At 33.5% G+C, this 13,578-nt stretch overlaps 1 protein-coding gene across 1 annotated transcript in view; it reads right to left on the reverse strand.

Moving 5' to 3' along the window:
- Window positions 1-13,578, reverse strand: part of DMD (dystrophin) — a 1,998,908-nt gene that overhangs the window by 1,172,094 nt on the left and 813,236 nt on the right. The window contains exons 38-39 of the mRNA XM_049644567.1: window positions 4,950-5,072; window positions 2,434-2,571 (exon numbers count right to left, since the gene is read on the reverse strand). Coding sequence (XP_049500524.1) covers window positions 2,434-2,571; window positions 4,950-5,072 — 261 coding nt within the window. The remainder of the gene's footprint in view (window positions 1-2,433; window positions 2,572-4,949; window positions 5,073-13,578) is intronic.

Raw genomic sequence — 13,578 nt, forward strand, 5'->3', positions numbered from 1 at the left:
ATTTAATGAGTTTACATTTGACTTTTAAAACAGATAAAAAATCTAAAATTTAGATCTTCAGCCCCGGGTTCGTCAATAAAAGTTTAAGTTTACATAGCCAAGCAACTACATTCACAGTTTTAGAAACCCCTGCAAAAAGTTTCATAGGCCATGGATATTTTGTGATTAGAAATATAAAATCATCTGAGTTATCATGTAAATTGCTTTGAGCTCTCCCTCTCTCTCTCTATATATATATATATATATATAGATAGAGAGAAGTGTGAAAGATATATCTGTGAGTGTACATGAAAATGACAACTATTACAAAAATGCTTTCTCTTTTGAGGCTTGCATGGCCAACTTTTTTTATTATATCAACTCATGTTCCAAATGCAAAATGATGAATTAGTTAAAAAAGAAAAGGGAAAGTGCATGGCTTCCAATCAACCAGATGAGATAAATAAGGGCAACTGCTTAATAAATCAACAAAGGGGGGAAATTAATCATCTTGTTCCTTACAAGCTCGCCCAATGTCTTCCCCGATCAATAGAATTTGTTATAATGCCATTATATGGTAACACAAGGGAACATAAGAGCTCAGAATACAGCTTTCATTTCTTCAGAACAGTAGCAATTAGGGTTTCATGTACAGATTTAACTGGAGCAAAAGAAAATAATGAATATCAAAGAATTGCTGAAATATTCATTGCTTTGGAACGTTCTGACCTTCTTTGAAGTATTTCATAAGGACTAGAACTGGAGCCCTTTGGAAGGATAATATAGTTTCTGAATTTGATGGTGTAGAGTAGTTTGGCAGGTGGAATACATTTTCAAAACTGCTTTTAATATTTATTTGCAAGAGTGATCTAAATTTCGTTCTCCATTTGGTTTAAAACTGAGGATGTAAAATTTACTGCCGTTTACATTTTTAGTTGAATTTCTAAACCTCCTGTGGAGGTAATAAATGCCTGGGATGAGCCAGATGGAATGCTGCTTTTTTCAAAGGTACCAAGATACAGCCACGCGAACGAGAGCTGAGCCATGTCTTCTTCGTGACACGACTCAAATCTTGGCCAAGAGAAAGGGCTTGTGGTCATAAAATCTGAAACTCCTCTCATTCCCTAAGCACAAGGTGCTGTGTAATGTGTAAAGATATTTAGAGACATTATATAGATCTCTTTAGAGATATGCCAGATAACCATTAAACACTGCTGTTCAGTAGGACACGTATCATCATATGACCAGTGTAGATGCTTCTGAAAGCTTGGTCACAGTTGGAAGTGTGTGAATTACACAGCTTTCTGATTTTTCTGAGCACATTATGGCTTGCTCTTGCACTCCCTCAAGGAAGAGGCCTTTTCTATTTACTGTATGTATCAGCAGTTACCTTCAGAACACCTGCTGGCCAATTAGACTTTCCTTGTGGATTCCTTGCAGGCACAATATTGTGTAATTACATTCTCAGCAGTGTTTATTTGGTTGTCTGACTATATGGGGAAAGGTTTTACGCTCTTATTTGCATAGTGAAAGCAGACTCCATCCACCTAGTAGGTGGATCTACCCACATAGCTACATAGCTCTATACGAGTGATTTACAATGAAAAGCTTGGCAATTAACAGTATTAGAAAATCAGCCATGCATGCCAATACGGAATATTGAAAAGCACATTAAAAAAATAAAAGGTTATTTCACAAAACTCTTCACATGTCCAGTCTCATGTTAAGAACTTCCTAATTATTATTATAGAAAAAAAAAAAAAAACAACAACCCTATTCTCTCCTTTCTGCACAAAGCCATGTGAATCACATGGGGGTTGAAGCTATCCCCTACCACTGGTTAATATGAGAGGGCCAGTTTTTCTTCAAGGACATTAAGATTCTTTTTGAGGATTCCTATATAAGTGAAATTAGACTCTGTAGATGCTTAGTCAGTTGCAAAGAGCGACTCTCTTAAAGGCAAAATGAAGTTAATTGAAAAAAATTAAGTAGAATTCCAGGCCTTACTAAATGCATATTAGGTTACCAAAAGACTGGACCTACTTTAAGTAAAATCAGTAAACTATAGGAAGCAGAAAACCTGAAAAAATATAAATTGGTTATTCTGGCAGTTAACCAGATTTTGCAAGACAGACGTAAAAATATCATAAAAAAACTGTATTAGAAAATTAAATGTATAAACACTGTGACTGAAGCATGTTAATATTTTTTCAATCATTACCCAGAAAAATCTAAGCAAAAAACCCACAAATTTTTAAGTAATACATCTTTCAAAATCAAAGACACCACTCAAAAATGTTAAATAAAGCACACACACTGAAACAGGAAAAAAAAAAGTATCTCTGGGGACTAAGATTCTTAAGCAGATTTTATTGATGCACAATATAATTTACCCTACACATGAAAGAAAAAAAAACCCACAGGCAAGGTATATTATAATTTTAGCTCTAATACCTTGAGAGCATTATGTTTTGTCTGTAACAGCTGCTGTTTTATCTTTATTTCCTCTCGCTTTCTCTCATCTGTGATTCTTTGTTGTAAGTTGTCTCCTCTTTGCAACAATTCTTTTACAGTACCCTCATTGTCTTCACTCTGATTAAAAACAACAAGTACAGTCTTCATTTTGGTTTTTAAAAAGCTGTACATCGTTAACAGAGATAATAAGACATGTTACTGAAACACACACAAAAAATTCCAATTTTAAACTTTCAGGACTATTATTCTAAGATATTGTGCTCATAGTTTTTTTTTTTTTTTTTTTTTTTCTTTTAAGTGGTTTACTGTAGCTCTTAAAAGGAGGAAGTTTCCTCCCATCTAGTTCAAAAGGACCACACTTGACCGGGGGCACGTGTAGGAAGATCAGGTTGTAACTTATTTCATCGTTTCACACAAGTCATCAAGTGGCTTTGATTTCTTAGGGCATATCTAGAAATTAAACAAGTTTGGAGTAGTGAAGTAAACTTGTCATTTATAATATTAATCAGCCCATGCAGGAATATTGGATGTGGATGTGTGAGTGTGAGACGGCAACTATTTTTAAAATTTTACCACACTCACTCCTAAGTGAATGTGTTTTGTTTTAAATGTACACTAATTTCTAGCTAATCATCTATTTTAAATAACCTATATGTCCAAATTTACGACAAATATAAGGGCGTTAGTAAAAAATGATGTGCTAGATTGCTGTCAATATTGCAAATGATTTCTACAAATGTATCATTAATGTGTGTTGTTTTTAAAAACTCTAATCAAATAAGTATTAAAATGTAGGTTAGGGAAATTATTTTTACAATGTTCAGAATGCATTTAGTTTTTTAAACTCCAAGAATAATATTTTTATTTTATTTACTTTGAAATAAAATTATTTGAATAAGTGCCAGTTTAACAGGACAGCACATGTGACCAGGTGATTTTCCATCTCTGGTGTCCTATCTTTCTTTGAACTCAGTATATGAAAACTTTCTTTTGCAGAGGTTCACCTTGCATGGCCCTCAAGGTAGTCTGATGAGCTAAGATAACAACTATTAGACAATTTTTTAAAAAGTCACATGTATGTGTATTTGCGTGTAATCATTCATAGTACTCAGAGGTACCTATTTACATCTGCAACGCATATTTAAACCACTATACACAACTGAAGAATTATTTTTTCAGAGGAACATCATTTTTATCTGAGATGTGTCAGTTACTAGTTTAACAAAATATAACATAGAGATACGTTTATAATTTGTGAAAGACCTTCCTTATTTTAAAAAGTCTGCGACATTTCCTAAGGCTGAGGACAAAAACCAAAAAACCAGTAACAAAAATCCCACTTCATTTCTTTCCCCATGCCAGGTGACGGCTATAGGGCAGAGTCTGTGAACAGCCCAAGAGGTAAGCAGTGTTCTTTTTCACCTCGGGACCCTTGGGTTTCTTCTTTGACATGAAGGAGAGGTAGGTGTAACTCAGCATCTTGGAAAACCTCTTCTTGACTTTCTTTCCATGAGCTGAGTTGGCAAGGCCACCAAACCCCATACATGGGGAGAACGGACTGATTTCGGGCAGCTCCAGGAACTCAGAATTGTTACCACTGAGAACTAAGATTAGTGGAAATAGTTTTCCTATTGCTTCCCATACCTACAATCTAAAATTTATATACTGCCTTGTAATGTCATTTTAAAGCATGGCTGAGAAGTTCCTAGCATTGATGTGTGTCTGAGAAATCTCGAGCATGACATATGTAAAGGTTAAGAATGCCACATTGGTGATGGCTGTGGAAGAGGGAAAAGGAAATTGTGAAAAGGATGTGGAAGGAGAAATAAGTCAGGAAAAAGGGATGTGATGCAGAACTATTCAAGCCAGAGAGAAATGTAACAGATATTTTGAAATTAATCAGGGTTGAAAGGAGAATGTTATGAGTTTGGGAAGAGCCCACATGGTTATATTCCCTTACTCCCATGAAATAAGCAGCATGAATTCATACATATTTTAGACATCTAATGTACTATTTAATTGACTTTTTGGCAAAACTAGTTTGTAGTAAACTTTAGTAAATATTTTTTATATTGTTTGTAATACCTCTTCTCTGACACAAACATTAAATTACCAAAAATCATGACTGACACAAAACATCAGCCATCCTCAATGGCTGAGTTTCTTATTAAATGTCCAGTTAATCTTTTGATTTAACTCTTTTCCCCCCATTACATTCTGTCCTCTGAGTTTGAAAATTGCACAGGTCAAAACAAAACTGCTGAACTGTTTATTAGGATCTGCAAGTGCTCCTATGTGACCATACCATAGTAATTTGGCATTCATAATAAAGGTTCAACAAGAATACTTTGCATTTGTAATAAATCATTAGAATCACAAAATGGGCAAGGTATGCACTGAGAATCGAGTTGGAGACTTGAGTTATCTAATTTCTTTCCAACTATTTATTCATTTTCACTCCTAGTTCATTCACACTTTTATCACAACCAATTTACCATATCTTTATTGAAGTCTTCCTCTTTCAGATTCACCCCCTGCTGAATTTCAGCCTCCAGTGGTTCAAGCAATTTTTGTATATCTGAGTTAAACTGCTCCAATTCCTTCAAAGGAATGGAGGCCTAAAAAAAAAGATAGTGCTAATTTAAATCAAAATTACTTTTTATTAGAAACATAAACCCCCAAAATTACATTTGTTCAACCTCCTGTTGCTAAAATAATGACATGCATTATGTTTCCACATTATATTTTATGAAAGCTTTGAAATACAACTGGGAAAGTACCTGAGGATGCAAATAAAGGCAAACACGTAACATTATCAGAGCTCAACATACATGCAAGATAATGCAATTCGTTATTTTGTTTTTTCAACAAAGCCAATTTCCATATAGTCGACTGAGCTAATTGTTAATATTCTAAAGTTGAATTTGATCTTATTTAAAATATTCTGATATAAATACCATTTGTGTAAATATGTCTTCTCAGAAATTCGCCTCATACATCAAGTAACAGTAACCTCAGGTAGAAATGCAGAATTGTCTCCTTGTCCTCAGAAAACTACACAGCCATCTGCCCCAATATTTTAAATGACATTTTTAGCATGGAAAATATGACAGGCACACTCTCATAAGACAAACAATGCCAGGAGCTTGCCTTAGGAATGCTTTCTTTGGTAGCACACACAAAAAAATTCAAATGAATGAACCCAGAACATTTCACATAAAAATCTGAATGTATGTTTTCCAACCTTACAAACATCACAGTTTCTTTGAGTTTGAAATTCATAATGACCATAGTCTCAAAAAACTTGAAAACCTTTTTCTCTAAGGAAACCACTTGAAGAGCGATGAATAAAACTACATTGTAAATCAAATATATATTCGAAAGAGTAGGCAAGATTTAATTATCAAAGTTCCAACAGTTAAGAAAATATGCATTCTATTGATCTTTACCCTGTATTCAATTTCTTCACAGTAACACACTAAGAAATTTTTTCTCCCTCATAGCTTCTGAAAATTCACAGATGACATAGAGAAATCTTATTTGCTTACAGAGCCACCCATTTCCCAACTTGTAAAACCAACTCAGGAACGACCCTCAGTGTCTTATGCCTGGATGACTGCATGTATCAAGTGTGGTCCCCATCTACTGCTCCCCATCACATTCCCAGCCATAGTCTTACTCTTTATTAAATGGCATCTCCTAGAGGACAACAAAGATAAGTGTTCAAGGAAAAACCAAGTATCTAAAGGTATAGTTACTAATGAAGAAGTGAAGAATCAAATGCCGTTCACCAGAACACGGCTGCCACATACAACATGAGTATACAGTTATCTTCCGGGCACTTTTACACACACCAGAAAGGATTTATGGGCTCTTTTGAAAAGTGACTCATTTTCAATATTGCTTTTAAATCCTAATGAACATCCACAATGTGAAAAGTCATAAAAGGTTCCTGAACCAGTAGAGAATGATAGTATCGTACACATATTTAAGGGATGTTTCCATCTCTGTATTATCAACATACTTCTACGCTTTAAAAACATATTGCTCAAAGTGTGGTAAAAGCAAAAAAAAAAAAAAAAAAGCTTTAGCATCAAGACGAAACAATCTTAATGTGATACTATTCTGTGTCACTGAATTGTTCGCATTTGCTAATTTTTAATTAGAACGACTTCATTGTTCCACATAATTTTGTGAAAATAAAATGATAGGTACTATTTACAAAAACTTTTATTGAGTGCTTGGGTGTCAAAATAAAATGGGTCCATTTGCCGGCAGATTTATCTGTTCTACCTCTTTGTACGCTTCCTATCTAGCTCACTCTATCTCCATATAATCCAATACCGATGGTAATTTCAAAGGCTTCACATTCAGGTCTCTATGCCTCTTTCGCAATACTGCTTGACTAAATGCATTGTATTATCTTCCAAAATTTAACTGTAACTTTCATAACACCTCCCAAATATTCATCTTTAGCTGGTGCTTCACTTCTGAATTTTAATACAGACTCTCCTAGAGCCAGCTGATACCTCACTTCAAGTTCAACATATCTAGAAAGGAGCTCATTATCTTTCCCCCAAGCTGCTTGCAACACCAACTTCCCTAGTTCTGTAAATAGAAGACTACTTTTCTCACTCATCCAAGCTTAAAATGTGAGTCATGTTATTTTTCAACACTTCACTCTAGTAAAATCATTGTGAACTCATTCACCATGATCTACTTGCTTTCTATTCCCAGAGATACCATATCTCCTAGTCCTCACACAGGAATTAAGGCAACAACCTCCTTATAGGGGTATAATCTCCTTCTCATGTCACCAGTTCCATCCTGTGCACTGCGATCAGGTCAGTATGCTACAAAAACACGGCTTTCATTAACCTATTTTTCTATTTAAAAAGTACAAGTAGAATAAAGCCTGAACTCCAACATTATAGTCAAGGCTTCCCCTAACATTGTCCCAAGGACCTTTCTAGCCTTATTTAAGCATTCCCAGTATCAACCTTTCTTACAAGCCTATTGGTGAACTCTGTGTATTACCTCCCACCTTGGCCTTTAGAATGTTTTTAATCTTTGGCGAAGAGCCCAAGCTCCTGAATGAGAACACCTAGACTGAATTGGGATGCCACCATTTAGTAGCTGGGGGATCTTGCACAAGTTATTTGTCCTCTTTGAGTCCAGTTACTCTATTGTAGCGTGAAGATAAGAAGAATATCTACCTTACAGGGGTGTTATGAGAATCAAATAAATTAGAATGTTGCCTGAGATACAATAAATGCTCCGTTCATATCGGTTACTATTTTCTCCCTAAATCCTATGTATCCATATGACATATGATAAACACTCAATAAATATTGACTCTTAATGTTGCCTCTCAAAACTGTACCCATCCATGACTTCATTAAAAGATATTCTTTTGAAAACATATGGTTTATGAAGAATAAAATAAATGCTTATTGCATTAGCATTTCTACTTTGCCAAGGTATTTGACAAAGTCATTAAATTTTGATGATGGACATGGAGAAACTGAGACTCAGTTTGGCAATGTAGCATTTTGAACAACAAAACTTGCTGATTAATTAATCTGTATCAACACAGAGGGTAGTTTCAAGGAGGATGCCAAAGGGCTTTGTATTTGTTCTGCCCCATGCAGTATTTTCATCAGGAATTGTTTGGAGACATAAAAAGTATGTAAAAACAAAACAAAACAAAACAAAACAAAACAAAACAAAACAAAACCATGCAGAGAGAGGAATGAATTCCATGAACACCCCATGAAGATAAAGGATTTGCTGTCTTGTTCAACATGGAGTCATTCCGTGTACAAAGTAGCCACTCACAAATGAATATTTCCTGAGAAACTAAGTAAATGAAGGACTAATCATGGGATAATAGAATCAACATTTCATGGAACTCCTGAACGATCTAGAATTTTAAATAACACAATTTCTATTGTATAAAATCGAAAGGACCTGATTGGCCAAATGCTAGCAACAATGTTACCACCAACTACAAAAATGCGGTAAGTAGATACAAATAGCTTTTAGGAAACACTACTACAACATGATTAATTAATAAAACAAGATAATGCAAAGTCAGATTTTTATTAGTAGTACATGTGGGGTCCAGATTTCCTGATCAAAGACTGCCTTGCTTTTGTTAAAAAAGGTCACTATACAGAGTAAGGATTTGAATTATTCTGTGTGGCTCCAAAGTGAGTAACTTGAATCTATGGGTAAAAGTTACTCGGAGCCTGAATTTTAGTTGAATACAGGAACAGCTGATTAGTGCTATCAATGTGTTTTTTTTTAATTATTATTATTTTTAAGAGCACTAATTGTAAAGTAGTGAGTTTCTCCTTGCTGAAAATACACAAGCAGAAGCAGGATGCTGACATATTAGGGCCTATGTTAGCAATAAGACACTTCTCACATAAATATTTCCCTAAAATTTTATCAACTTATAGTAAATTCTGTCCTCTGAATTCAAAAGGTTTTGTTTATCTGGAGCAATGCAGCTAAAGAGCAACAGAATGCAACTCGGATATGTAATTTTAAATGTTTTAGATGCCATACTAAAAAGTAAAAAGAAAAGGATCAAATTAATTATACTTTATTTACCTGATATATCCAAAATATCATATAAACCTATAATCGACATGAAATAGAAGAGATTTTACATTGACTTTTTCATATTAAGACTTCAAAACCTACTGCGTATTTTACACTTCCAGCACTTCTTAATTTGTAATAGCCACATTTCATATAATAGCCATATGTGGTTCGTGGCTACTTTTTTTAGACAGTACAGATCAATAATAATTATTATAACCATGACTTTTGAAAAGAATGGTTATTAGTTTGAAATACATCATAAGAGTAATGTCTTACTAGTGTTAGTCAAGCTGCTGATGTTTTATTTAGTAAATTTTAGTGGATACAGGTAATTTTTATGATATCCCTCTCATTCACTTACATTCAAATATGTTTTGAGAGGAATTTTGCCGAATCCTTCTGGGGATAGGAAAATTTATGGGAATGGGTTCCACATGTTCGATCAGCAGTTTCCATTCCTCATTTAATGTACATTGTACTGCAGTGTCTCTTACATGTTCAATATCATGTTATATGGCTTTTAAGAGTTTATGCTTGGTCTCACCAGTAGGTATTTGATCCTTGAAGTTTAGGGTATATATGCTCTATTTTCTGTAGCAAATAGAACTCCTTTTTTTCGTACAGATGAGGTACTTACTATATCAACAACTAGTTTTAAAGCATCCAATATATTAACTGAAGTAACCAGTGACCAATTTTGTAACCAAAATAACCATAGATACTCAACCCAATTATTTTGTCATGCTGTACTATTGGCATGATCAGACCAGCCATTTGACATGCACGTGATTATTACTCTTCATTCAGATACAAGGACTTAGAAAAATTTAAATGCTTCCTTAAGACTTCACTGGTTACCATTAGGTCATCACAATTTGAATATGGAAGGCACTTCCCTGACCAATTAAAGCTTTACATGTCATTCCTTGGTCTTTCTTGCCTTTGTAATTTAGAATTCTTATAAAACTTTATAAAAGAAACGCATAATAAGCAAGCACCCAAAATTTAATAGCTCCCTCTTGAGTCAGCAAAGCTTAAAACATATAAAGTATCTAGTGTTTGCCTTTTAGATTGAGAATTATGATAAATTATTTAAAGAAATTGAAAACAATGGTGGATAAATCATAATTATTGCATAAATTACTTCTATTGAATTTAAAGAAAATATATGACCACAGAACTAGAATCACAATTAAATCACACAATGTTAGACAATGCACACAAGATAGGTTTTAGAATACATAGAAAATAATCAAACAAAGATCATAATATCATAGGGGAGAGCATATACCATACACCAGGCATAGGTGTCCCACAACTTCGTTTTTTACTTACCTTCCCATCTTAAGAGCTTTAACATTGACTGGATAGTCATACAAAATACAAATAAAGTAATACATGAGGAGGGTTAATAAACAGATAAACGGACACAAAAGAAAGAAGAGACAGAGAAACTGAGAAAGACAACGCTTTGTTTTCCTTGATTTTTAATGTTTCAGATTGCTTAACAGCTATTAGTTGTGCTTTGCTGTACGATTTAGGATTAATGAAATTTAAGGCTTTGTTAAATTCTTAGCATTAAAGGTGACTTATATAACAAGTTAACAAACAATAACAGACTGAAAAAAGCAAAATCAATTACAAATTGATTCATTGTAAATTGGAAGCATTCAAATTACTCAGATGCACTTTGTAATTTTTAAAATTTAACCTTACTTTTAGTTAAATATTTCTTCTCACGTGCAAAGATACACTAACATAATGACTGTGTTTACACAGACAGCAAAGTAAACATTTGTTAATGTGGGCCATGTAATCTCGATAATCAGGATAAATGGCCACTACATTCAAATTACACTAATAACTAAATTGAAAATAAATAATCCAAGTGCTACAGATTTGTTTAAAATGGCTCAAGTTAGTCTCTTCCTTCCATTCTGCAGCTTTGAAAGTTTATTTATAATTACAATATCGGTATAAAAAATAAAATAATTCATGGAAACCAAAATGAATAAATTTTCAAGGACCAGTAACATCCTGCAATACAGAAAAGACATACTGAGGATATGATATGAAGAGTTATTTTCCAATCAAAATATCTGGAGAGGGGAAAAAAAACCCAGAAAGAGAAATAAGTGTATTAAAAAGACCTACCCAGAATAAAGATAACCGGGTAAACTAGTTTATAGCTTTATTCATTCACTTATTTTAACTTCATAAAAGCAAATTCCAAAAAACATAAGAAAGTAAATTTAAAAAATAAAGCCAAATTGACTCAGAATAGTGACATTATACTAGTTGGATTCTTTTAATAATTAGGTAAGTTAGTGGTTTATCTTTGATGCTTCAAAGATAAAGATGTGAAAATGTGGTAAGTTCCCAAATTTATGAGTTATTTAAAGGGCACTACCCAGTACACTGGTTTTTGAATTGATGAGATTAATCTCATGGTCATACTTTTCAGATTAGATACAAAAGATACTGACTGGTTAAGATATACTCGTGGTTCAAGAACCAGCCCACTACCTACTTATTGTTAAATATAACTGGAAATATATTTCTCTACGTCATGATTAAATGAGTTTAGTAGTAGCAACTGAAATAAGAGAAAAAAAGGATCATACTGTAAAAATACATGAGGGAGACAAGCGAATTAAAAGCAAAAATACAACACTTTGGACAACTGTGTGTTTTCTCTTTTTTTCTTCTTTTCCCTTGCCCTTTCTCCCCTCCTCTCTCACTTCTCTCTTTTTTGTTCAATTCTTTTTGTTTTTAATACAAAAAAGTGCACTGAAATCATGGGTTTTTTTTTAAGTGAAGTTGGACAGGTTTATATTAATGTATAATCTAGCAACAATAAATACCTAATGATATAAACACAGGTAATAAAGTATGCTGAGGGGCAGCATGTGGGAGTGGACCAAGCAATGAACCAGGATCTGACATTTTTCTAACCAGGCTAACTGTAAGAACTTACGCAACTCACTGGCTCTCGGGGCACCTGTAAGTATCTGAAAGTCCCTGGTCTGAGGAAAGATTACTTTTGCATGTGTTGACTGATCAGAGAAATAACTGTCTTTCTTAAGGGATCCCAATCAGGAATCACCAAATAGCTTTAAGCATTTTAAATGTCACACTAATAAGACCCAGTTATAGTTCTAGCAAATGACACTGCTCGGCAAACTCAATAAACATCTACTTGGAAACCATTTTAACTGATTATAAAAAAAGATTTGTTATCAGATTTTTAACAGAATTAACCTTATAAAAGGATAGCAAATTACAAACGTGAAAAAGAAGTTGTTAATATAGGAATTCTGTTGCTAGGTTAATTTCTTATTTATTTCAGTGAAATACAATTAGCAGGTATAGTATTACATAGTTTGGGTATTAAACTGCTCATATTACCTGAGGATTTCAACTGTAATTGGTACGTATTTGGTATTCTACAAATTATGCGATACCTATAGATCTTTACCAAAGTTTTTATCTATGCTTTCTGCTATAATTTCTTTGTAGAAAATTTCACTAAAAAGTGTGTATGTAAAATGTGTATGTGTATGTACATGTGTACATACCCATGTATGTATATCTACATACATACACACACACACACACATATACAAACAAGAATAACTGTACCAGTTAATGGACTACATTCTCTTCTGTCAGAAGAGGCGTTAAATTAGAAACACATTACAAAGGGGAAAAAGATAAATATATTTGTATTGATAAAGCTGACTGCTGAAAATTGGGTTTTAGTTAAAAATTTCAAAACCAATAAATCTTATTCTGACATTCTAGATCACGTTTATAAGTGGTATTCTTTATTTCCAACTGATGTTTAGGAAAGCCAAAATACCTGTCTAAACTATCATTCAAGTATTTACACATTACTTTTCACATATAAAGCCACTATTTAAGAGAGATTAGACCCAACCATGTGGTTGTGTGTGTGTGTGTGTGTGTGCGCGTGTGTGTGCGTGTGTATGTGTGTGTTATATTCTATATTAAACGGGAAACTCACTGGCTCTCTCAGAGCCATGTATATTTATCTGCAAGCCTCTGGTCTAAAGAACGATTATTTTTGTATCTGTTAACACTGACTGGAGGTCAAAAACTTGACACTATAATTATTATAGCAATAAAATTATGAATATTTACATATATGATGCCAGATTGTCCGAATCTCATGTTACAATTACAATAAATACTTCTAGGGAAACTGCTACGTGAATTTTAAAAGCAATTTTAAAGTCCATTATGGAAATTAAAGAATATATGGTATCACATATCTAATGGCACATAAATCTTAAAAAAAGAATTGAGGACATAGTAAATAAGTTCACTTTTCTTTTGGTTAGTACCAATTGCAGGGCCAATAATTCAAAATTTCAGCTCCATAGGAATGAAGACAATTTACATAGGCAAATTATATGTGTAAGTTTCATAATATTTTGTAACCAAGTAATTGCCTATACTAATAGGCCACAGTTAGACAAAATCTCTTTA

The sequence above is a fragment of the Panthera uncia genome, chromosome X (assembly GCF_023721935.1).
Source record: "Panthera uncia isolate 11264 chromosome X, Puncia_PCG_1.0, whole genome shotgun sequence".
Lineage (NCBI taxonomy): Eukaryota > Metazoa > Chordata > Mammalia > Carnivora > Felidae > Panthera > Panthera uncia.